A 23,602-nucleotide genomic window follows, 5' to 3' on the forward strand; every position below is an offset into this window, starting at 1 on the left:
TGTCAGTTAAAGCTGCCTTCTTAAAGCAACATAGAGGTTAGTCCTTCACTTCCAATGGTATAGTGTGTGAAGGATTTGCCATAAACCATATTCAGCTAAATAAAGCATAGCTACACAACTGAGAGCAGATTGCGCTGCCTGCTAACCTGATTTGCCCCCACTCCAAGCTTCAGACAGAAAAGCAGCTTATGTCCCATACTTTTTGACAGTCATGTGTGACTGAGCCAGTGCTAATGAATTTGACCTCTCAGGTGAACTCCTTAGCTTGGATCCATGAAACTGGAGATGGATCAAAAGGTTTTAAGGAGATCAGCTGTCTGCGACTGCCGAAATAGGCTGTGCCTTGAGTGGCCCAATGAGTCTTAGGATCCTTCTGCTGACTTGCTGCCCAGAATTCCTTGTGATGGATGCTATTAACATGCAAAGTTTAGGAAAATGAACTGTGACAGTCAGCCATTGTGTGAGAGTGGGTTCGTGTGCTTATATATGTCCTTCAGATGGTATAATGGAATAAACTGAAGTCATAATCAGGATAGTTTGGATTCAGAGTATATGCATTTTTCCTGTAATATGGCAAAGCCTCCTTAGATAGACTTTTCCGGTGCTTTAATTTATCAGAAAGTGAGTTTTGGTAACTATCAGGAAAGAATAAATCAAAGGAAACAGTACTGGTGGGGCTGTGGAAACACAGCAGTGGACAAGTGAGCAAACTCAGGCACTAATCTAGTGGAACTGTCTTGCAAACTCTTCTCCTGTCTTCCATGCAACATCAGTTTTTTCCTCCTTCTCCTATCAGGATTTAACTGCGTTGGCAAAGGAATTGCGAGCGGTAGAGGATGTGCGACCTCCACATAAAGTGACGGATTATTCATCCTCCAGTGAGGAGTCAGGGACGACAGATGAGGAAGACGATGACATGGAACAAGAAGGAGCAGATGAATCTACTTCTGGACCAGATGATGTCCGAGCAGTGTTAGTTCTTCTGTGTTTTGCTTCTGTTTTCCTTCTTAGGCGGCTGAAGGAAAAGGACATTGGATATTGTGATGTGTGTGTTAGTTCTTTCAGCTTACAACAATCTATAAGCAAGACATGGCAGACTTATCTGTTCACATTTTCAAACAGTGAGGGCAGTCTTTTCAAAATCAAGCTAAGCATTTGGGATCCAAGTTAGCAGATAAGTCTCTTTAAGTCATTTCTGCAATTGGGGAATCAGTTTCTCAGCCCCTCAAGAAAGTGCCTTTGGTCCGTATTAAAGTAGACTGAATTGTGCTTCTATAAATTGCATCCTTTCCCTCTTCTCCTTTTGATTTGTTATAAAACAGGAAGAAGTGTTTAACAAACTCTTTTTGGTAAAGAAGTTTCTCTGCTCAGGTTATGTAAACATTCCACTCTGGTCACAATATAAATTAATTTTGATTGAATCTTGGTGTGGAGTAGCGAAGGCTAGGTCGTAAGTGCTATTATCTCACCCCAGTTATTTCTTGTCCGGCAAATAGGTCAACGTTGAACTTGAGCAATGGTGAAACAGAGTCAGTGAAAACCATGATCGTCCATGACGATGTGGAGAGTGAACCTGCCTTGACGCCTTCTAAGGAGGGCACCTTAATTGTCCGACAGGTATTTCTTTTCCTTCCCTGTGCAGTGCTGCACCTTTTCTGTGCTCATTAACCCACTCGCTCATTCACCCATGCTGTTTCTACATTATATTTGTTGTTCGTATTATCAAGACACAGCTGTAGTGGATTTCAGATGAGCAAGATGTTTGATGCATGCAAAATGGAGAGTAGCCCTTCACCCCTTGCTACTGTTTTGCATGCTTTCCAGTGACACCCATGGCAACACCATGCAGAGTACCTCAAAGTCTGTGGGAGAGAAGGGTAGAAAGGCTGCAAGTGTTTGGAGCAAGTACCTGGAGCAAGAGCTTAGTTTAGTTTTACTGTAGAACCAAACGTGGCTCTCAGAAGTGGGGCTGGGAGGGAGGCTGAGGGGGGAAGAGTTTAGAGTTCTTAAAATTGTCTTGAACCTGTAGTTGAGGGCATACAGACCACCTAGATAACACACACACACACACACACACGTACAAATTCATCTAACAGCGTGGGGAAACGGAGAGGCAAAATAGGTGGCAAGGGAGAGAATGTGGACAGAGCTAGAGCGCTGTGTTGTTGCCTTTGATTCTGAAAATGTTACGTTCTTGTGCCTCTGAAAGATAATGATTCCCTGCTTTCAAATGAGCTCGTGTGTTAATGAGCGTGCTAGCTTATAGGAGTTTCCTCGGTAATCGCATTTCTGAATTTCACAACTGAATGCCAATTTCTTAATTGAGCCCTCTGGTTTGAAAATTAAAATTTCATGCTTATTGTTTTAAGTAGTTAGCTGAAGGCATTCACCAGACAGTCCAAGCTTGTCTCTGTATAGGATTTAAGTTAGTTTTAAACAAAACAATAGGGGAAGAAATCCTCCCCCCCACCCCCAAAAATGTGCTTGTCCGCATTGTGGTGGAAGACTTACCGGTGCAGTTACTCTTTTGTTAATTAGTGGAACTGGCTGTGCAAGTCAACCACACGAACTAAGCTTTTGCCTGTCAGAAGAGGTGGGAATTTGCTGAATTCCAGTAGCTCTGACCACTTTCCCTTTCCACCCAGGCATCAAGGCATGGATTATCAGTTTATTTTTTTAAAAAAATATAAATAAATAAATGTTAAAAGGTAGGAAGAGAGCGAGGGAGAGAAGGAGAGAGGTTGTTAGGGATATAGACCTTTAAGCAGCACTTGAGCAAGACAAGTGTGCCTGTTTTTTCTACAGAGTACAGTTGACAAAAAGCGTGCCAGCCATCATGAGAGCAATGGCTTTGCCGGTCGCATTCACCTCTTGCCAGATCTCTTACAGCAAAGCCATTCCTCCTCCACTTCCTCCACCTCCTCCTCCCCATCCTCCAGCCAGCCGACACCCACCATGTCCCCACAGACACCCCAGGACAAGCTAACTACTAATGAGGTATGTCTTACACCACAGCTGGCTGCTTTCGTAGGGTTATAGCAGCGTTGCCTAGTAGCTAGTTTGCAAAGGAACTCCAGCCAATCTCCCCTGCTTTTTTTTTTTCTGTCACCTTTGTTCCCACCCCCCAAATAACACATTTCAGCTCTGTGTAAGAAGCCCTTAACTCTAGAGCAGTCCCACGCCAAACTTGCCAGTTTACTATTTTTGCTTCCTCTTAGCGAGTCATTAATTGCATGGCGTTCGTTTTAAACTAAACTAGACTACTGCATTTTCAAGCCAATACTCTTTTATTTTTTAATTCTGTTTTGTTCCGGGAGCAGGCTAATTGCAAGCAGTGTGCCTCTTGAAAATTAGCAGTTAATTTTGGCTTTGTCAGGAAAGGCTGGGCTAGTAACTCCGCATGTATGGGGAGCTGCTTGCGGAAACTCACCCTTTGGGAGAGGAAGCAGCCATGGAGGGATTTTGCTCTTTAAAGCTTGCCACATGCGCTGAGTCAAATCAGGTGTTGCCCGGGAGGGCTTTAAAAGCCTGGGTTATTGTTTGGGAATAATGAATGGGGAAATCTTTGGGTTTTTTTCCAAGTATATGTGTACTCTGAAAAGCACCTGTGTAAAGGTGAATGTTCTCCGCCAGTGCTGGTTGTGTCCACGTGGAGAAGCAAGGCTTCACCGTGGGGCAAGCTCCCTCTTGCTGTCCTGGGCTGATCCCGGGATGGTGCCTTCCCTTACTCACCGAGCGCTGGTGAGCAAGCCCAGTCCTTAAAATGTGTGTAACCCCTCGCAGCAGAGGAGATGCACACATGTGAACAAAGGGCATCATTCACCGCTTACCAACCCTAGCAGTAAGCGAGGAGCCTGGCATGGTGACTCCACTCCCAGCTGGGTGGCCAGCCTGGCTTTTGGGGAGACCTTCTTTCTGTATGCAAGCAGGAGTGGTACAGGGGGAGCAAAACTCGGTGAAAAGAAGCTGCTGCTTCTCAGGGTAGAGCTGTCCTGCCATAGAGGTGTGTGAGTGCTGTGACAAGAAGGAGAGGTTGCGGTGAGCTGGGTAGGCTGATGGCAATACACGTGTTTACCGCAGGATCAAAAATGCTTCTGAACCGTGTAGCAGGAGGCTGGGTGGGAGGGTTTCCTCCTGGAAATTCAGTTAGCATAATAATTTTCAGCCATGCTTCATTGGTCTTTGATCTTTCTAAAAGCACACTCTTGTAGGTTATAGAGATCAGTTGATTGATCCAGAGATATGCTTGCTCATTACTTTGATCTAAGCAATAAATAAGCAGGATTCAGTTAACTCAGCTTGGGAAGTGGAGGCTGTGGCTGTGGCTGGTGGCAAAGGAGCCTTGAGCTGTGCAGGGGAGTGATACACTCCTAAGACCCATTGCTATTTTTTATGCAGAGAGTAGAGACTTAGAAAGATCAGAGGTTGAAGAGTAGTCGGTGATAAAGAAGTGTCTCTAACTACATTTGCATAAAGCTGAGCAAAACCCCAGTACTGCTTGGTATAGCTTACACACATGCACGCCCTTTACATATATACACTCTTTTTTTTTTTTTTTTGACACTTGTCCCATTCTGCTTCAGTATGCAATGTTGTCACTATAATACTAAACTGGCAAGGGTTTTTAAGTCGTTCCATTTCCACTTTTAACAGTTCATTGTTTCACTTGTCTTCTTCCTTTCTTTATGTTTTTTCATGTTTAGACCACATAACTCAGCAAGCACCAGTGATTTTATCCACTACATATTCATAGCTTCATATCACCGTTTGCTACACCTTCCACACTAATGAGCCCCTTTGTTCGATACAGGTTTAATGTGTTGCTTTGTCATACAAAAGGTGGAAGAACCTGCTGCAGCTTTCTGGCAAGAGGCTCAGGTTGAACAAAATAGGGAGAACAAACAGTAGTGGACACTGAAACATAATCCATCTTAGAAGTGAACGCTTGATCCCAGATGGTTCTGATTTTGTTGCGCAAGCCAAGAGATCAGACTTCATAACTTATTAAACTAGCTCACTTCAGGAGATGCTTCATAAATACAAAAGTTGTAGGCAGAGGAGAGCTTGCAGATAAGACAGTATACATACATATAATCAGATTTAAAAAAAAAAGAGACATTCCCTCACTTTGTGCCTGATTATAGTGGCCAGTCCTAAAAATCTTCGCTAGCAGCCGAGGTGACAAGGACAATGATTTAGCTAATTGCGTTGCACTGTAACATGTGCAGAGCGCATATGTGTATAGTTCAGGTGTGATGCCTGCAGTGCATTGTGTATCTATAAAGGAAGTTTAAAAGCTTGGGGAGGCTTTGTAGCATAATTCTATAGTGACTTAAAAATGTTGGTTGTTGTTATCCGTGCTTTTATTGTCATTAATATTAATAAAGTTGAAATTTACATTGCAGACTCAGTCCGCTAGTAACACACTCCAGAAACACAAATCTTCCTCCTCCTTTACACCTTTTATAGACCCCAGATTACTACAGATTTCTCCATCTAGTGGGACAACTGTGACTTCTGTGGGTAAGTAAAGTAGCTGAAGACGACAATTGAAAAAGGGTTCAGTGACTTCGGTGGCTCTTTAAAGTACTTATGAATGTTACCATCATGCTTTTTATTTGATTTGCAATGGAGTGCATAGTTTGTTTCTTTTTCCATTTACATTTCTTACAAAAAGAAAGACTTGTTCAATATTCTCAGTTACTGATTTGGGTTGTTTGATGTAAAGAATATATGGCCAGAATTTAGCACCTGAGGTTTATTACATGCACTTTATTTTTCTTCTTTTCAGTAGGATTTTCAAGTGAAGCAATGAGATCAGAGGCAATAAGGCAAGACCCTACGCGGAAGGGATCAGTTGTCAATGTGAATCCCACGAATACACGGCCACAGAGTGATACCCCAGAGATCCGCAAATACAAGAAGAGATTCAATTCGGAGATACTGTGTGCTGCCTTATGGGGTAATGCAAACCTGTTCCTCCCTTGCCTCCTGCACTTCTGAAGTGCAGACGTGCCAGTATGAGGTTACAGACTTCGAGAATATATCTTTGAAACCTTATCTGTTTCTCTGCATTTATTCAATGCTTGTTTACATCTTTTTGTTGCAAGAGCTGATTATGTTTTTACAGTATGTTGCTTCTGCTTTGATGTAATTTCCCACTGCTGTATGTACGCTTCTGATGGCACAGTTCAGACTGATCCTTTTCAGCTCTCTCTGACCCCGCTTGCTGATATCTCTTGTAGCTTTTGGGAGCTTGTGGTCATCTTTGCATTGTACACCTGGTGCACACAGGGTATTTCTCTTGAAAAATTATCATATTCTTGAGCCTTTTGCTAATGTATTGTTGCAGAGATTGATTAAGATGTGTTTCATAAGATGACTTTCCACATCAGTCATCAGTTTATATAGGAAGGAAGAGAGAAAAGAGAAGGGTAGGAGGGACATTTTCCACTGTGAGACTGGCTTGGTTGCTTTAAGAGTGATTAGTACAGGGAGAAGCTGGGTATAGGATGTCAGCTGACCAAGTGTGTCTGGCCTTCTTGTCACAAGAGATAATTTATGCCAGTGTCAGACAATTAGTCAGGATCTTACACTGGTGAAAGGCTTAGAGCAGTGCTTGTTGCCTGCTACAACATGAAATCACTGCTGCAACACCCAGCGAAAGCTTTGCTTTGCTGTGTCATTTCTTTCTTGGCCAGAATCTATGGGGCCACCTGAATTTTTTCATTATCTAGATGGTAATAGATGATGTTTGTGTGTATTATGTACATATTTGTCTAGTATCCCTGTTGACAGACTGTAAATGCACATGCATGTCATTTTAAAGACTATGAAGAAGAGAGTTGACCATTCCCCTAAGTCACACAGTGATTGTATAGGTAACATAGTGCGCTTTTCTTGTTTACATTTGCACAGCTTTTTCCAAGGTTTTAGATATCTTTTGGGGTCATTTCCAGCATTTCTTATTTCTCAGAACAGCACTGTTGTCCTATCATTCTTGCCTGCAAAGCCATGTCAATTAAATAGCTCTCCCAACACCTTATCTTCCTATCTGCTCTTTTCTTTATTTCCATAATTTACTGGTAAGAATTTTTACCCCAGTGCTATTTCTGCATGTGTTCATATGAATAATTCTCTGATGAAACGAAGAGACTTGTGCAAATATAAACTTTCAGACTGTGAGAGGGCGAAGGCAGAGAGAAATTGTATAGGATCAGTAAAGATGACTCATAATTTCTCTAATCTGCCTTGTTTTGCCAGTGGCAATTTGTGTTAATGGTTTTATATTTCTTTGATCTATGTATCTGACTGTTATAGTGATTTAAACTATAGGTGTAAAATCCTAGAGGTGTTTTGCAGCTGTAACAAAGCACTTCCTTGTAGAATATTTAAGACCAAACTGATGGGGACGTAAGCTAGTACACACGCTTATTTCTTGATAAGGTTTAGTTTCCTTTACCCTTAAGCAAATCAAGCCATTTCATGGTGATGTTTCTTATTCAAAAAGAGGAGGGCTTGCTTTGCTTTGTTTTGCTTTATCTTTACCAGAGGTAATGCCATAGCATCTGGCAGGTTTTTGGTTGCGTTAGGTCTATGCTGCTATTTCTTCTGCTACCGAGTGGTGAAAGTCAGCCTTAATGACAGGGATGCAGTAGCATGGATTTTTACACCCAGCCTCCACAGAGAGCCTGTACTTTTTCAGGAAGCATTTCCATTGTTTGAAAAACCAGAACTGCTTAATTGTAGGGTGGTGGTAGGAGAGCTCGGCTGGCTGTGAACAAAGATAGCGCCTGCGTTTTAAAATGCAGGCACTGCTGCCACCAGCACAGTACCTCCTTAGTTTCATCTCCAAATGCATGTAGCTGAGGGAAGGGGTCGGGGACGGGCGCGTGTGTAAGCTCGAAGCGGGAACAACTGCACTGCAAAGGTGGCAGAGGAGGGTGGAGGCAGGAGGGTTTGAGCCCTGATGCGCAGAGAGTGGAAGGCACCGTGAGGGAGAACAGTTTGCATGTGGCTTTCTTTGAGCTGTAATCTGTGCTGAAAAAAAATACAAAAGTGTGTGTCGAAGCTGGATCCCTGACAGCTTTAGTCAATGGGTCCTGGAGCTGCAGGAAGGAGACTGAGTGCTGGGCACTTCCTCGGCCTCATTGGGTGATGCTGCAGGCTGTGACGAGCCTTGCCTCAGTGCCTGCCTCGCTCTCCCTGCTTTCTTCCACCCCTTCCCGGTTTGAGGATGTCTCCCAGTATGGGAGACGTCAATGTGAAACGCCTCCGGGGGCTGTGGGATGGGAGCCAGCAGGTGCAGACCCATATGGGGGTTGCAGAGGCAGGAGGAGGACAGGAAGCAGCTGAAGGAGAGCTTGGGAGGGCTGCGTGCCCTCTCCCAAGATGGGCTCTGCACCTGCCCACGTCCGTGGCCGCTCCTGCCTGGAGGAGGCAGAGGAGTAGCAGAGCGGCAAAACTGGGCAAAGAGAGGTGATGGTTTGTGGGGACTGCTGGGACCTCTGAAGTTTCCTTGCTGAAAAGGTGAGAGAGAGGAAAATGGAAAATGTGTGATGGTTTCCGACCTCTCTGTGGGATATGTCTGTTTTTCTCATCCAGCTAGAGGCTCTTCAGGGTGCCTCAGAACCCTGCAGCTCAGGCCCCTTCCCCATCACTACCTCCTCCTGGCTGCTTCTCAGCTCCTCCCTACCACCCTGTCCCCTTTGGGAGAGACCTCATGTCCCCTGGGTCAGGCTGAACATGTCTTCCCTTTTGCAAACCTCTCCCATGCTTGGTAGCTAGGGTGTTGTGTAGGTAGCGTTCCTTGTCCTTGTGAGCAAGGGCATTTTTTTGATACTATGAGAAAACATGTCATTGCTATGGATGCTACCAAGATAGAGACTTCTGTGCATTGGGCCCACGTGCTGCGTTAGAAAAGGTTCGTTACATGATCAATCTGAATGATACATCCGTTGGCACCAGCATAGTTACATCTGGGGATTAATTGTCTGACTAGGGGTTAAGGCCGTTAAGCAGTATAGCTATGATTGCCTTGTATGAGTTTCGCTTTTCTTATTTCATTACTTTATTGTGCTTAAGGAAGACAAGTTTTACATTGGGATTGCAAGATGGAAGTCTAATAAAGCAAGTCGAGCATTTGGTTTGATTTCCATTCTGTATCTGACTTGTCTCTGCACAATTTGTGGGGTCATAGACTGAAACTCTATTGCAAATAAATAGTCGTGAAATTTAAGAGTGATAATATGTAAATATATGAATATATTTTTAAAACCTACTCTCATTTGTATATATTTATTACTAAAAAAATGTAACTGATTTTAAATACTAAGGTTTTGTGGACTCTTGGAAAGTGTTCCAGTGGATGTGTGGACCTTTGTATAAAAAAACTGGCCTACTGACTTTTCTCATCTGTATTTCTTTGATCTTTAGGAAAAATCTTGTGTGGAAGCACAAGATTACTGTAATTCGTCTAGTTTTAACATTCAGATGGAAAAGATTGTTGGGAAGCTGAGGACCAACCCTGTGCCTATCCTTTTACAGGAGGGCTGCACCACAGTCCCCTCCTCCCAGCGGGGACCAAGCTATTGCAGAAAGTCAGCCTACTAATTTGGATCTCTGTTTTTGTTTCTTCTAGGAGTGAACTTGTTAGTGGGCACTGAAAGTGGTCTGATGCTGCTAGACAGAAGTGGTCAGGGGAAGGTTTACCCACTTATCAATCGAAGACGATTCCAGCAGATGGATGTGCTTGAAGGGCTGAATGTCTTGGTGACAATTTCTGGTAAAGTTAACTTTTCAACATGATTTTTTCCCCCCTTTTGGCACGGCATGGCAGAATGCTTTTCTTGGCAGCCTGTGTGTTGAAGGGGAAGTCCTGACTTGACTGAATTCAGTGGATTTTCCATCATTTCACCTCTCTGAGTCTGCAGTTTGTTTCTGCAAGTGAATCATCTTCCACACACCACCCTGGCCCTGTTTGCCCCCTGTCCTTCCTCCTGGGGGGTGGCTTTTAAAAATACTGCATGGATTTGGGGGAAACGTCTGGCTTTGTTTGTTCAGTGTTTGGGAGCTGTAAATTAGTGTTTTGTGAAATTTGTGAAAATAACATTCTTTCCCTCTGCCATGATTACTTTCAATCTGGCCTCTTACTAGCCAAAACATGCGTTTCCTACTTGCTTTTAAAGACATCTTGTCTGTTAAAATCTGTAGAATGGGAAATGCTCTTGCAAAGTAGGGAAATAAGAGTGATGTGGAGTGTGGGTGAACGTGTATGTTTGAGAATGGGGGGAGTACAATGCGTACGTGATGTGGAAATTGCCAGTGTGAGAAGGCAGATCAGTGCAGCTTTTGGCCTTGTCTCTCACTGGATGCAACTGCAGACAGCAAAGCAACAGGAGATGAAGGGTGGTGGTGATTGTTGTGTTTGTTTTGTGTGTGCCGATGAAAAATACGTTTTATGAAGCTTGAGGTTCCAGACTCTGTGGCTCCAGAGAGTTATTGCATAAGGTTATCCTGCTGTTGAGCAACTTGATGTGGTGCACTGTTAATCTTTCTTCACAGGTGTTGTTCAGCTGTTTACCTTTCCTTTTGTTTCGGTTTGTTTGTGAAATCAACCTTTGCTATGCTGCTACATGTGTGAGAGGGAGAGGATGTTAAATGAAGTTTCTCACAGTGGCCTCTGTGTCATTGTTCAGAGCAACCCAAAATTTATTGAGGCTCCAGAGCCCCTCTGAATCCGCTGGAGGAGCTCACTGGCTCTCCAGACACTTGTGCAAAAGGACACACACCTAGACAATTTAACGCATTAGCGGTGTTATGCTACTACATGTCCAAAGAACCATGCCCATGCTGGTGTCGTCAACGTGGGACTTTGTTTCTGTCTAGAACGACCGTATTTTATTGCCTAGTTGTTTGCTGTGTTCTCAGCTACAGCTACGCTGTGAAATCTTTAAAAAGAAAAGATGAATCAAGAAGGGTTTAAAAAAACACAACCTGCTGTGTGTCCTTTTGATGTCTAACACTATACATGAAAATGTAAGCTGTTTGAAAAGCACCATTTGATAGAGTTTATTCTATAGTAGACCTTATAAACAAAAATATTGTGTAATCCAACTTGTGTAAAATCTGTTGATTTGAAGCATACTCTACACAGACGACAAGTGTCTGTGATTCATTCTTGTGTGTAATTGTTTTAGGTTTATTTACTTTTGCGTCAGTCACGATTGGAGTACCCTGACACATCCGTTTTCTTTGTCTCCTTCAAAACTATTGCTTCCTCTGTGGAGACACGCTACATTAACCCTTAAGAAATTGGCTGATCTTTGACTGGCTTATGCCTTCGTCTCCGTCCCATCTCCTGCATTTTATTGGAGTACCTAACTCCAGTAACAGAGGACGAGGCAGGAAAGAGCCATCTCTGCCCAGGGAGAGGCAGGGTGAGGGGGGCACACTTGGTGAAACTGTGATGCTTTTATGCTGAGCCCCCCTCCCTTACCTTCCTGTTCTGGCTTCTGTGTTGTAGTGCTCAACCTAAGCTACTCTCATGCTGGACTTCTCATACTGTCTTTTAATTTACAGTGAGTTGCTCCGCTTCTTCAGGCAATGTGGGAACACCGACATGGCAATGTGTTTCTGCAAATGGTGCATTTTGGCAGCTTGGTTACTGCCTCCCAGGACTTGCTACTGCTCTGCTGGGAGCATTGTTCAGCTCCCTATGGTGCTCTCAGCTGTATGGTCGCTCGGCTTTTTTGGGAAGTGATGTGGTGACAGTGATGAGGTTTGAAAAGTGTCACCACGTGGTGCGAAGAAGCTGCAGTGCGTTAGGATTTTGAGAGGATCGTCACCTAAAATTGCTTTTAATATATGCTCTTTGGAATCTGGAAACCTGAAATCAATTCTTCCTCCCAATGCATATCTCAAATATAGAACTTACTGAGAACTAAGCTTTTGATACAAAGATATTGAGCTGCTACAGCTGGTACAAGAAAACTTTGCAGGTCAAAGCAGAGTAGTTAATTGGATTTTCAGTTCATACTGTCAGGAGGCAAGAACATAGTTTTGTAATACAGTGCTGAGAGTCATAAAAATGCTGGAAGAGAAAGCGACGACGTGCATACAGAACATACTCCGCTTGTGGCACCCTGAGGGTTTTGCCAACGCAACTGGCTGGTGGTGGCACTCGGGAAGGTAGAAAGGGATGACAGAGTAGAAGAACTGGTTGGGACTTGCCTGCTTAATAATTAAAAACCACAGCGACAATAAAAACAAAAACTCAATATAGGAAAAGGGACTTTGCATTTGTAACTACCTTTGTGGAGGAACCAGAGCTGTGAATTCTCACAGAAGTCATTGGCTGATCAGTTCATTTGATGGCTGGAGCAGACTTTTCCTTCTTATTTCATGGCCATAACAATTTGACCGAAAAAACAAAACCAAAAGACCAGATTTTTGAGAGCTTTTTAAACTGACTGGTAGAGATTTACAAGCAGAAGAATCTAATTCCCTCACTCCTAATATGAACATTAAGAGCAGCATAACTTGTTGAAATACGCACACAGACATGTTTATATAACTAGCCGGTCCTGCTCTTTTCATGTCAGGTTGCTAAAAGGCAGAGGAATTTCCTGTCTTGTGACTTTCCTTGTGGTCTAGACACTAAAACACAATGGGAACACGCTTGAGATATTTCTCTGTTGTTGTTCTGAAAAATGTTTCTGGTTGGAGAGAAATACCCTGGTTCATATCATGTGAACCAGCAGAAAAAAAAAAAACTAGCCACGTGCTGGGAAATTCCCCTGTCCAGTGTGTTCTGAGTCTTCAAGTCTGACTAAGCTACTGGGGAAGCTAAAGCCATGGAAATATCCGAGAGAGAATTTGTCTCCCCATGCACAGGGACTTGTGATGGTTTTAAAAACATTCAGTGCATTGAACTGACCTTGAGTGCTCTGAGCTCTTTCTCACTCCTAGCTGCAGTGCCTTCTGATCCAGACCATGTTCCCTATTTCAGTCTTTCTAAAAGGTCCCTCATGGCTATCTCTTGCAGTATTTCATGGGAGGATCTTTCCTTGGTCAGATGTGAGACTTCTGGGAATATTGTTTCCGGCTCTGGTCTCTTTTCCAAATCTTTAAAAAGCTACGGCAGTGGTGGAGCTTTATCCCTTTGTGAAACATGGCTTAATAAATATGAAGCAAATGAAGCAAGCAAATGAAGTCAGACAATAAATCTCAGTTAACTGCCAAATCTGCTGTCGTGTTTGTGGTAGGGATAAGCAAACAACAGCACGATGTTGCTTCATGTTTCATTTGGTGCCATCAGGGCAGAGGGGCTTTTAAAATTAAATAGCGGGCCTAGAATTTGCAAATTGCTCTCCAATTCCACTTTAAATTTAAGCTCAGTGAACTGATTTTTTACTTTGAAGCTGCCTCCTCTTTTCCTCTTGCTCTTCCCCATCCAAGTAATCATAAAAAGATCTTTTAGACTGTGCGTCTTTGCAACGGAACAGCACGTGGCACTGGAGTCCATGGAGCAGCCTGTTTGCAAGCTGTGCTTCCCCAGCACCTGCAGCTGCTTTTCCTGAGGAGCCTGGCTCTGTTAGGGGGTCCCTTGCCATCAGGGTAGAGGCTCTGTGCCAGCTCCAGGACCATAGTGTGAAGCTTGCTGAGCACAGCAGGATGGTCTCGACGCTTGTGCTGCATGTCCTGCTATAGTCAGTATCCTGTGATGCCGTACACCCATCCCTGTCTCCAAAATGAGCAGCCAGAGGTGAATTGATCCATCGGTAGGCATTGTGTGAAAACTTAAAATACAAATTAACAATTTTAGCTAAACCCTATAGCTAGATCTGGCTGGCAGGCTGCCAGGTGGACCATCCTGACAGGTTGTGGCGTTTTGCTGCGTAGACCCGTGCTGTGTCACTTGGCCAGCCCAGCACTGACTGCAGCACAGGTCAGCTGTCTCCTCTAAGCTCCAAGGACTGTGAAACATTGTCCACAGCTTCCTCAGTGCGACTGCTGAAGTGCTAGCATGGAGCAACTCCCCTGACAGGTGGATCCCTGGGAGCATCTCTTATTTCCTTCCTGTGCACAGAGACCTCATGGAGCCTTATTAAATGGCTCCTGGTCAAAGCAGAGACGATCTCTCTTCCTCATCTCGAGTTTCATCTGCAGGGCTGTAATGGCTTTGGGCAGCAAAGCAGCTGGAGGAACGAGGATGCAAGCTTTGAGCATGTGTGTTAGGGCCACCTTCTCACTAGTTCAGCAGATGCTTCGTAGACCATTAGTTGTTAAAGAATCACTGATAAAGTTTATCATGAACCTTGCTCTACATTGAAGGAGGCCTTCTTATATTAAGAGTTAGTGTCTGAGCTGTATTTTGATGACCGTGGCAAATGCATTGTCAGTTGAAGATAGGGCAGCCTGGACAAGTAGACTCTCACCTGTGGAGAAGAAGCACCTCTTGCAGTTTCTGTGTGCAGCCTGGTAAGTGTTACACCCATTGCAGCAGAAGGGAAGGGCTGCTGACAAAGCAATTGCCAGCTTTTAACAAGCAAATGAAGTTTGCATGAGCCGTATGAAATTCTCTCACTGCAATTTCAAATATTGTACTTTTTTCCTTACAACAGAACTGGTGTAAAGTGGTTCAGGTATGAAATTGTTTAGTGCGGCTGTTTGGTGTATTTTTCCACCAGGGGAATAATAAACAATCTTAATAAAGCTTGATCAGTTTGCGTCTCCAAGGATGATATAAAGGATGGAAATGTCCCAGTCACTATCTGGGAAGAATTTGTAACATACATTTCATCACCATATTCTTCTTCACTCTTTCTTCCTCCTTTCGAACCAGTCCTACTCTCTTCTGATAGCAGTATAGATAATTTCGGGCCTCAAATTCCCTCCTGCTGCTCTCCTACAGTTTAGTGTGAAAAAGAGCTGTTCTGATTCAGCTGTGTATTGTTTTTATCTCGGTGCATGACTCTTTAGGGCTTTTGTTGTGTGAGTATAACCCTTTTCAAATAAAAGTTGTTTGCGTTCTAAGACTCAGGCAACTGATGAGCTGTTCCCTTGCGTTTGTCATTTTATGTTCATGTGGTATTACCATGTGTCTCTGGCATTGATTATTGGGAAAGCGTGTGTTTGGGTGGAGTCTGTAGTAAAGCCGTTATGGGCATAAAAACTGAGGGAGATCTCTGTGGTTGCAGCAATTTCTTCTTCGTTGTTACTTTGATTTGCTCTGCGGGGCTTTCTGTTTGCTTGGGCCAGGGTTTTTTTGCACTTACCCTCCTGTGGAGGTAACTCAGTCTTTGTCATTTTGTGGCCAGGTAAGAAGAACAAGTTGCGAGTTTACTATTTGTCCTGGTTAAGAAATAAAATCCTTCACAACGACCCTGAAGTAGAAAAGAAACAGGGCTGGACAACGGTGGGCGACTTGGAAGGCTGTGTGCACTATAAAGTGGGTGAGTAGTGAATGCTGTAATCAAATCGTGGGGATAAAAGCAGGCGGAGAAGGGGAACTGCAGCATGTGTAGCTGCTGGGTTTAAGGTTTGGTTTTATTTCTAGCTGTCTTCCCTATCCCTCAGGGCAAACTTTTCTGGCAAAGCGCTGGAATAGATGGCAAGTTTCTGGGTTAAACTCAATATGGGAGAGGTTTTGTGGTGGGATGCTGGGCTGTGAACTGGAGCGGGCACAAATCTCCATCTGTCTCCTTCCCACGGCAGATGCAATGTCCAGGAGAGTGCTAATACAGACCATGAGGGGTGGTAATGTTTTGCCACCTCTGTTAGACCCTTTAGATAACAGAGGAACTATTGTCAACCAGTAGCTGTTCTCTTCACCAACAGGTTTCCCTGATCTTTTATCATGCTGAAATCACATGCTGGAATGGAATTAAAAAAGTCTCCTCTAATGTAGATTTTAAAGACTGGGGGAAAAAAAAAAAGAAAAGGGAAAAAAAATAAAAAAAGAGAGTGGGAGGAGAAAGCAAGCCCAGCTAGTGCTTGAGCTTTGGGGAGCCATCTGGGAACAGAAGCATATGTTTAACTTCAAGATGAGTCATTGACTCCCCTTAGCTCATAAAATTTCCTAATGCCGTCTCAGATCTACTGCAGTACAGTTATGAGATGGAGTGTGTTTTTGTTAGGCAGGTGCCTTTTGAGTGGATTTAAGTTGTTTAAATGAAATTTGACTGTAGAAATTCCCATCAAAACTAGTGAAGGACATGTAGAATTGTCAGCAGAGCATGCAGTGAGCCTGCTGCCCTGCAGGTGGAGATATGGACCAAGAGCTCTTTCTCTTGCTTCAGGCTCGTGATGCATCTTTAACGGGCCCTAGATGTTACCTTTGATTTGGGTTTCTCCTAAGAGCCAGCTCAGTTCATTTCCAGCCGTGTCAGTCAGCATGGAGCAGCAGCAATCAGGCTGAGCTCAGTCTCCTCCTATCATTCGTGTGCTCTTGGAAAAACCTGCCAGTGGGGCGTAATCAATAATGATGGCAGTAAGTGACTGCTGAACCAGGAGCTTGACCCCCAAAACAATTAATAATGTACATCTCTGGTATCATACCCCAGGGTGTCAGCAGCATAATGAAGTGGCCTGTTAACAATACATTAACAGCTATTGAGAGGAGACTTTCCAGCAGGGAAGCATGTGAAACAAAGAGCATTCTCCTCCAGATGAAGAGGGGTTTGTTACCCTGGGCTGCAGCCTGGCAGTGAACTTCCGTCTGAACTGTATATGACTTCTTCAGGTAGTGAGAGACCTCTCTGACAGCTGCGCTTCAGTTCCCAAGAAGGATGAGCTCTGCCAATAGTTGGGCTCACAGTCTGGAGGCTGCCACGGAGACAGCTGGCACTGATCGCTTCCTTGTCTCTTTGATGCAACAGGCGTCTCGGACATCAGGGTGAAGTGGTATTTATGGATCTCAGCTGCTTCAGGCGATTTTTGGCTCCTCTAAAGGATAAATTGCTCTTTTGAAACTCAAGATTTGGGTGAATTCCCAGATAGCGCCCAGAGCGAAGAATGAGGATTATCAAAGCTCTCCTTTTACAGATAAGGTGGTTTAGTTCAACACCCCCCTCTTCTCTGAGAAGAAAATTCGAAGAAGTCTTGTAAGCTAGACAAGACTGAATAAAAGCTCTGTTTTTCAGTCAGTACAGCTGTGGAGGTTGAGAGACTTTTTTATGAAAAAGACAAAAAAAGTGTCAAGTCCTTTAACACAGTTCAGTAGTCTTGCTTCCCTGCGGAGTAAAAAGGGAGCAAGTAGTAGCTTTGTCTCCCTGTTGCCTACCAAGAGACAACTGCAGGCTTGTACAGCCATAAGATATCTAAAAGGCATTAAAATAGTATTTATTAAAGAAGCATTCTTCTCCCAGGTCTTGCCATGTTTCAAAATCAGTTTTGATTGAGAGATACAATGGCAGAGGGTGAAGGTGCATGGAATTACTCATTCTTTCGGAAAATTGTCGTATTCTTTCCTTCCTTTCAAGGGTAAAGAGCTTGCAGAAGTCTCCAGAGGTTTCTCAATGTCATCTAAATAATGCTTTTTTTTTTTTTTTAAATCCCTCAAAAAAGAGTGCTGGAAACAGGTTAACAAACCTCAACATTTGGAAGTGCCCATGATCTGTTCTTTCCCAAATCCAAATGGCAACTGGAAATGCAGGTCCAGCCATGCTTCTGGAATAGGCATTTCTAGACTTTATAAGTCCCCTCCTGAAAACAGTAGTAATGAACAGTTTTTCCTGATGATTAATTTAACCAGCTGTTTGAATGTGGCAACGGAGATCTATTTGAGCATTTGTGAATCAGCTGTGTAATAACACTTCATTTCTGATAAATTCTGTGCACTTTTGTTTTCCAAATAAGTTATCTCAGACTTTAGAGACAAAGGAAAGTGCTCCGTTATCAAACTTGCCTTTTACTGTTGAAATGCACTTGTTTCTTAACTTCTTATTTCAGTTCCTTCTTTTTCCTCCTTTCCTCCTTTCCTCTGGGGAATTTTGCCATCAGCTCAAAATATCACTGCCAGTGCTGTGACTGGAACTGCCATAACACTCTGCCACATTCACAGCCTTCTTTTATTGGAAATGTCTCTGTCTGAAAACCATTTTTCTTGTCTTGATGAGTAAGCACTGTCTAATGTGGAAAAAAATAAGTGTAAAAAAGTGTGTACCAGCTAGGTAATTCAAAACATGGTGACGGGTTCAGTTACTGATAAGAGTAATGATTTTGGTGGCATAAATGTGTCAAAATACATAGAATTAGCAATCTTAAAATGCAGTGTTGCTAAAAACCTCCAAATCAATGAAAGTATGGAGAAATATTGTAGTTTTCTGCTTTCCTGGAGTAACTGGAATGACTTTGAAATTGATACTGAGTTCTTTTTCATTTTGTTTAATTTCAGTAAAATATGAAAGAATCAAGTTCTTGGTAATTGCATTGAAGAGTTCTGTGGAAGTCTATGCATGGGCACCAAAGCCATACCATAAATTTATGGCCTTTAAGGTAACAGTATATTTCAGCCATATGTAGGATTTTCTCATAGCTGCTTGCAGTTACCCCTTTTACGAAAATATTCTGACATTTTATCATGGCCATACTAGAAGTTCTTTTGTAAATCTGCCATGAACTTGGTATTATATTTTAATTTAGGAATTTTTTTTAGCTCTAAGAGTCAGTACACTTGAAGTTCTAATTTGTAACTGAGCATAAACTAATAATGAAAATGACACAATATCCCGTTTGTTTCATCTCTCTATAAATAAAACATGAAGCAGAGAGAAGTGAACTGAGTCCAAACATCTTCATCTGAGCAGAAAAAGTCATTAAGTAATACGCAGAATTGTTATTTTTTTGAATGCTGCAACAATGAAGTTAACTGGTATAATTAGTAGGCTGATTTACAGATGATCAGTTTGGTTACGCAGATCGAAGTAAACACTACAAGAGTGTCAAATTGCCTTGAACTTTGGAGAAAAGAATTTTTACTGAAAAACAAACAGACCAACTAAAGTAAATAAGCTCACAATAAGAAAGAATAATAAATAAGAAAATAGCTTACAATATTATGTGACTGAAATGCAACAAGTTGCAGAGTAATCTGTCCTTGTCCGTGAGAGACGTGTTAGCCTGACTGGTTTGGTGGATGGGGGCCAGAGGGATGTGGGAGGAGTAAACCCATAATATGTGCATTAGAGCATGTTTTTATAAAACCCACTGTGGTTGTAAGCAGTAAAGTAAATCTCACTGATGGTTGTCTTACAGTCATTTGGAGAATTGGTACATAAGCCATTGCTGGTGGATCTAACCGTAGAAGAGGGTCAGAGACTAAAAGTGATCTATGGCTCCTGTGCTGGCTTCCATGCTGTTGATGTGGATTCAGGATCGGTCTATGATATTTATCTACCAACACATGTAAGAGCTGCTACTGGGGTTGGGTTTTTTCTTTCTTTCTGGTTTTGTGCCCCCTCTTCCTTTCCTCTGATGACTAGCATGTCAGGCTGTCCCTGTGGATCACTGCCAGATGCTGGCAGCAGTAAATTGGGTGGAGAGTTCCAAACAGATGTGGCTACCTGTGCTTAAGGGTTTGTGCCTCACTCTCTGTCCTCTCTTCATGGTCAGTGTGTCTCCATGGTTGCGAGATGCCCACTCAGGCCTGGCATGGGCCAGTGTGACTGTTTCAGGGGTAGCAGCTAAATGGTTGAGTGCATTGCAAGTGCCCAGCAGAGGCTGCAGAGAAGGTGGTAGCACAAACGACACAACAGCCCACTGATGAGATTCAACAAGGTTGGCAAAGGCTGGGTGGCCTCGCCTACCAAGGCTTCCTGTTGTTCCTTGTACACAGAGGTGTTGGATGGCCTTGCAGTGTGTGATGCATCTCCCCAAGAAATGTTCACTACAGTGCAGAGGTCTGAGGTCTGCATCTGGTCTGCTTGCCCCGGGCTCCCTTTCTGCCTGTGGACAGAAACAAGCACTCCTACAGAGAAGTTCATCTTTTCTGTTTTTAGATGTCTGCCTTAAGATGAGAGGATTAGTGGCCCAAGGGTTTCCAGGTCTTTGTTGTCACTGTGTAGGGTATCTAGCTCAGGAGGAGCAGAGCTAGCACTTCTGAAGTGAGCGAATTCCCAATCTGTTGTCAGCCAAAATCAAAAATCACACAGCCCTCTCTCCCAGCCCAGGCTCTGCGGCATTAAAACAAAAGGCTTCCTCTTCTCTTCTGTCTTTGTAGATCCAGAGCAGTATCCAACCTCATGCAATCATCATTCTCCCAAACACGGATGGGATGGAGCTACTGGTCTGCTACGAGGATGAAGGAGTTTACGTCAACACATATGGAAGGATAACCAAGGACGTGGTTCTGCAGTGGGGAGAAATGCCAACTTCAGTTGGTAAGTGCCTCTGGCAAATCATATACAACATGCCGTTAGGGAGCATGAGCGTGTGCACGCGGGCAGAAGGAAGGTGCATCAGGTTTGACTTCAGATTCAGAAGCAGTGATGCTGTAGTATTCCTGGAAAACAGCTGTGCAAAGTGGAGCGTAATAATCATACGGATCTATTTTGTGCTGAGTTTTTAAGAACAAAATCCAAACAAGCAAGCTGTGGAGTTTGGGAATGAAAAACTCACCAGGGCCTCTCTAGGCTGCAGAATTTTTGCTAGATGGCCACAAAAGTTGTGGAAACCTTTGGATATAAAGACATGTAAGATGGCAGATGGGTAAGATATTATTATGGGTATTTCCATATAGATAACAGTCTGTATATCTAATTTGATGTGTTCACTTTAATTCGCCTGCAGATTGCTCATCTATCCTAGCACCATGATTCTCCCACATCTCTCCAGTTCAGAATAAGGTAGCTTCGAGAGTGGGGGCAGTAAGTGTAGTAAAATGGGCACAGGTTTGTTACAGGCACAAGTACACACCAAGATTCCTCTTACTGCCTGAGCTGCCATATTTCAGTGCTGAGCATAGCATGGCCTGTCATCACACCTTCATTTTGTTGGGCAAACATGTTGAGTTTTACGTGCTTTGGAATGGATACATGTATTGGGAGATGACTGCTGATAGTGGTTCGAACAATAATGGAGGAGGAAATTTAAAGAAGTTTCATACACAGCATGTTCACTCCTGTGGTGATTAACTCTTGACTAGATCTAAAAGAAAGCAGAATTTATCAGCTGACAAATTGTAGAGCCTTTGGGGACTGGAGTGCCTGTGAAGTAAATGGCACTGAGGCAGCTGACACCATCTGAACATCTCATCTGACAATTTTTAGAAGCTACTTGGCCCAGTTACCACTAGTGACATATTTAAAAATAAATAAATTTCCAGCATTATGGTATATGTGAGGTCATAGATGAACATTATACTGTAGTAGATAGTTTGATTTAATGTCATTGATAATTAATATGAGAAAAATTCTATAAAAGGGAAGTACTGCACAATTACGTATTTTTTAATTGTGCTTGCTAAGAGCTATTCTTTTTATTTTTCTGTTAAGTATGCATGCAAATCAGAGTCAACAGCTTATTCTTCATTAAGTTCCCATATGTTATTTTTGGCAGCATTCCTCAGACTGTCCATCAAATTGCTTTTTGAATGTACCTTTTCATAACGCTGCTGACTTTCTCCTGCGTTTGATTTTTTTACCACTATCAAGGACAGATTTTCTTCCTCATGCTGCTACTAATCAGTTTCCCCCAGTGACACTCTGAAGGAAAAACGCTTGATTTTTTGCTTTATTTGTGCACAAAGGAAAGCAGTATGACAAATAATAGTATTTCTACTTGGAGAAACATGAACCTTTAAGATACGCACAGTACTTTTCAGGCCGATTGGCTTTCTCGAGAAGGAGAAGAGGTTTTCCAAGTATTACTCCTATTAAAGGAGGCTAGCTATTTTTTTTCTAATTTTCCCATTCCCTCTCCCCTTTCTCTGTTTTTGCTGACAGACTCCTTCAAGGAGGAAAAATAACACTGTAAGACACAGTACTGGTGCTGTAGACATACTAGAGTGGATGGGTTTAGTCTAATTAAACCTTGGGTTCTACTTTCTCATTGTCAACACCTAATTAGCCTGTCTCTTTGCCAAACTTGTGAGAAAAAGCCTGTGTAAAAAACTCAATGTTCCTTCCATTTAGTTGAAGGTTGGAAGGTTCCCACTGCGTCATGAATGCTCAGGCAAGACGGATGTTAGTAGCGTGGAAAACCCACGGGGAAATTAAAAAAAAAAGAAGGTATTTTTAGACATCATGAAGACATCGAAGACAGAAAAAGCACTCTGAACATGTGTGTAGTTATAATTATGTACAGGTCATTTTTAACTGGAGTGCATCAGTATATTCCTCTGCTTTTTTCAGTTCCTCCAGTTGCCTTGTACTGTCCTAATGGGTGTTTTCTTTCCAAAGCGTACATCCGATCCAACCAGATTATGGGCTGGGGAGAAAAAGCTATTGAAATACGATCGGTGGAAACTGGACACTTGGACGGTGTGTTCATGCACAAAAGGGCACAAAGACTCAAGTTCTTATGTGAACGCAATGACAAGGTATAATTCCTCCCCTTCCCAGTTTGTTGCCAAGATGATAAACTTTAACTGGATGTTTGGAGTGGGTTGACCCCAGCCAGCAGCCAAACACCCACCCAGCCTCTCACTCACTCCCCTCTCCTGTGAGATGGGAACAAGAAAGAAGGAAGGCAAAAAGACTCATGGATCAAGATAAAGACAGTTTAATGAGGGCAGCAAAAGCTGCACACGCAAGCCAGGCAAAATAAGGAATTCATTCACAACTTCCTATCACCAGATATCTACTTCCCAGGAAGCAGGGCTTCAGCGTGTGGAATGCTGTTTGGGAAAACAAAGGCCTTTTCCATTCCCTGAGCTTTTATTGCTGAGCATGACGTTACATGTTATGGGATCCCCTTTTGGTTAGTTTGGGTCTGCTGTCCGGGCGTTGTCTCCTCCCAGCCTCTTGCCCATCCCCAGCCCGCTGGCCATTGGGGGTTGAGAGGACTGGAGAAACAGCCTTGATGCTGTGCAAGTGTTGTTCAGCGGCAGCCAAAACACTGGTGTGTTATCAATGTTGTTTTAGGCAGAAATGCAAAGCCCGGCTCCATATGGGCCGCTGTGAAGAAAGTCAACTCCAACCCTGCCATTCCCAGCACAGCACTGCAATTGCACTCTAAATATCAGGGGCAATGCAGGCAAATTGAAGCCGCTGCAGTCTCACCTGTTGAATTTGTCAATCTCTTTCCTTCACAGGTTTTCTTTGCCTCCGTACGGTCGGGCGGAAGCAGTCAAGTCTATTTCATGACCCTTGGCAGGACTTCTCTTCTGAGCTGGTAGAAGCAGTGGGATTTGGCGAGGAATTGCTGACATCCAGAGTCTGAGATCTTCATAACTCGGAATTATTTTCAACTGGAGTACAGACCTGCACTAATGCAGCACTCTGTGTAAATGTGTGTGCAGGCATCACTGGTGTTAGGTTTCTTTTTGTTTTTCAACTGAGGCTGCGACGCAGCTGGTGCTGTAAAGATATTGCCATCAGGTGCTACGATGTCTTTGAGATTTGGGATCATGCTAGAAAGCTACAGGTCGTCTTTTCCCTTC

General features: G+C 43.2%; 1 protein-coding gene across 30 annotated transcripts in view; it reads left to right on the plus strand.

The window, feature by feature from the left end:
- The window catches only part of MAP4K4 (mitogen-activated protein kinase kinase kinase kinase 4), a 174,866-nt gene extending 151,528 nt beyond the window's left edge, over positions 1–23,338 (plus strand). For 13 of the 30 annotated variants that reach the window (XM_086610189.1, XM_086610298.1, XM_086610291.1 and 10 more), the window contains 11 exons: positions 797–972; positions 1,497–1,617; positions 5,406–5,523; positions 5,792–5,962; positions 9,641–9,784; positions 15,321–15,455; positions 18,398–18,498; positions 19,258–19,407; positions 20,222–20,381; positions 22,401–22,540; positions 23,255–23,338. In XM_086610189.1, the coding sequence (XP_086466315.1) occupies positions 797–972; positions 1,497–1,617; positions 5,406–5,523; positions 5,792–5,962; positions 9,641–9,784; positions 15,321–15,455; positions 18,398–18,498; positions 19,258–19,407; positions 20,222–20,381; positions 22,401–22,540; positions 23,255–23,338 (1,500 nt within the window). Of the gene's footprint in view, positions 1–796; positions 973–1,496; positions 1,618–2,805; positions 2,998–5,405; positions 5,524–5,791; positions 5,963–9,640; positions 9,785–15,320; positions 15,456–18,397; positions 18,499–19,257; positions 19,426–20,221; positions 20,382–22,400; positions 22,541–23,254 lie in introns of all 30 variants that reach the window. The other 17 variants (XM_086610155.1, XM_086610147.1, XM_086610209.1 and 14 more) reach the window with 3 other exon arrangements.
- Positions 23,339–23,602: the final 264 nt, after the last annotated feature.

This window comes from Tauraco erythrolophus, chromosome 1 (assembly GCF_009769465.1).
Source record: "Tauraco erythrolophus isolate bTauEry1 chromosome 1, bTauEry1.pri, whole genome shotgun sequence".
Lineage (NCBI taxonomy): Eukaryota > Metazoa > Chordata > Aves > Musophagiformes > Musophagidae > Tauraco > Tauraco erythrolophus.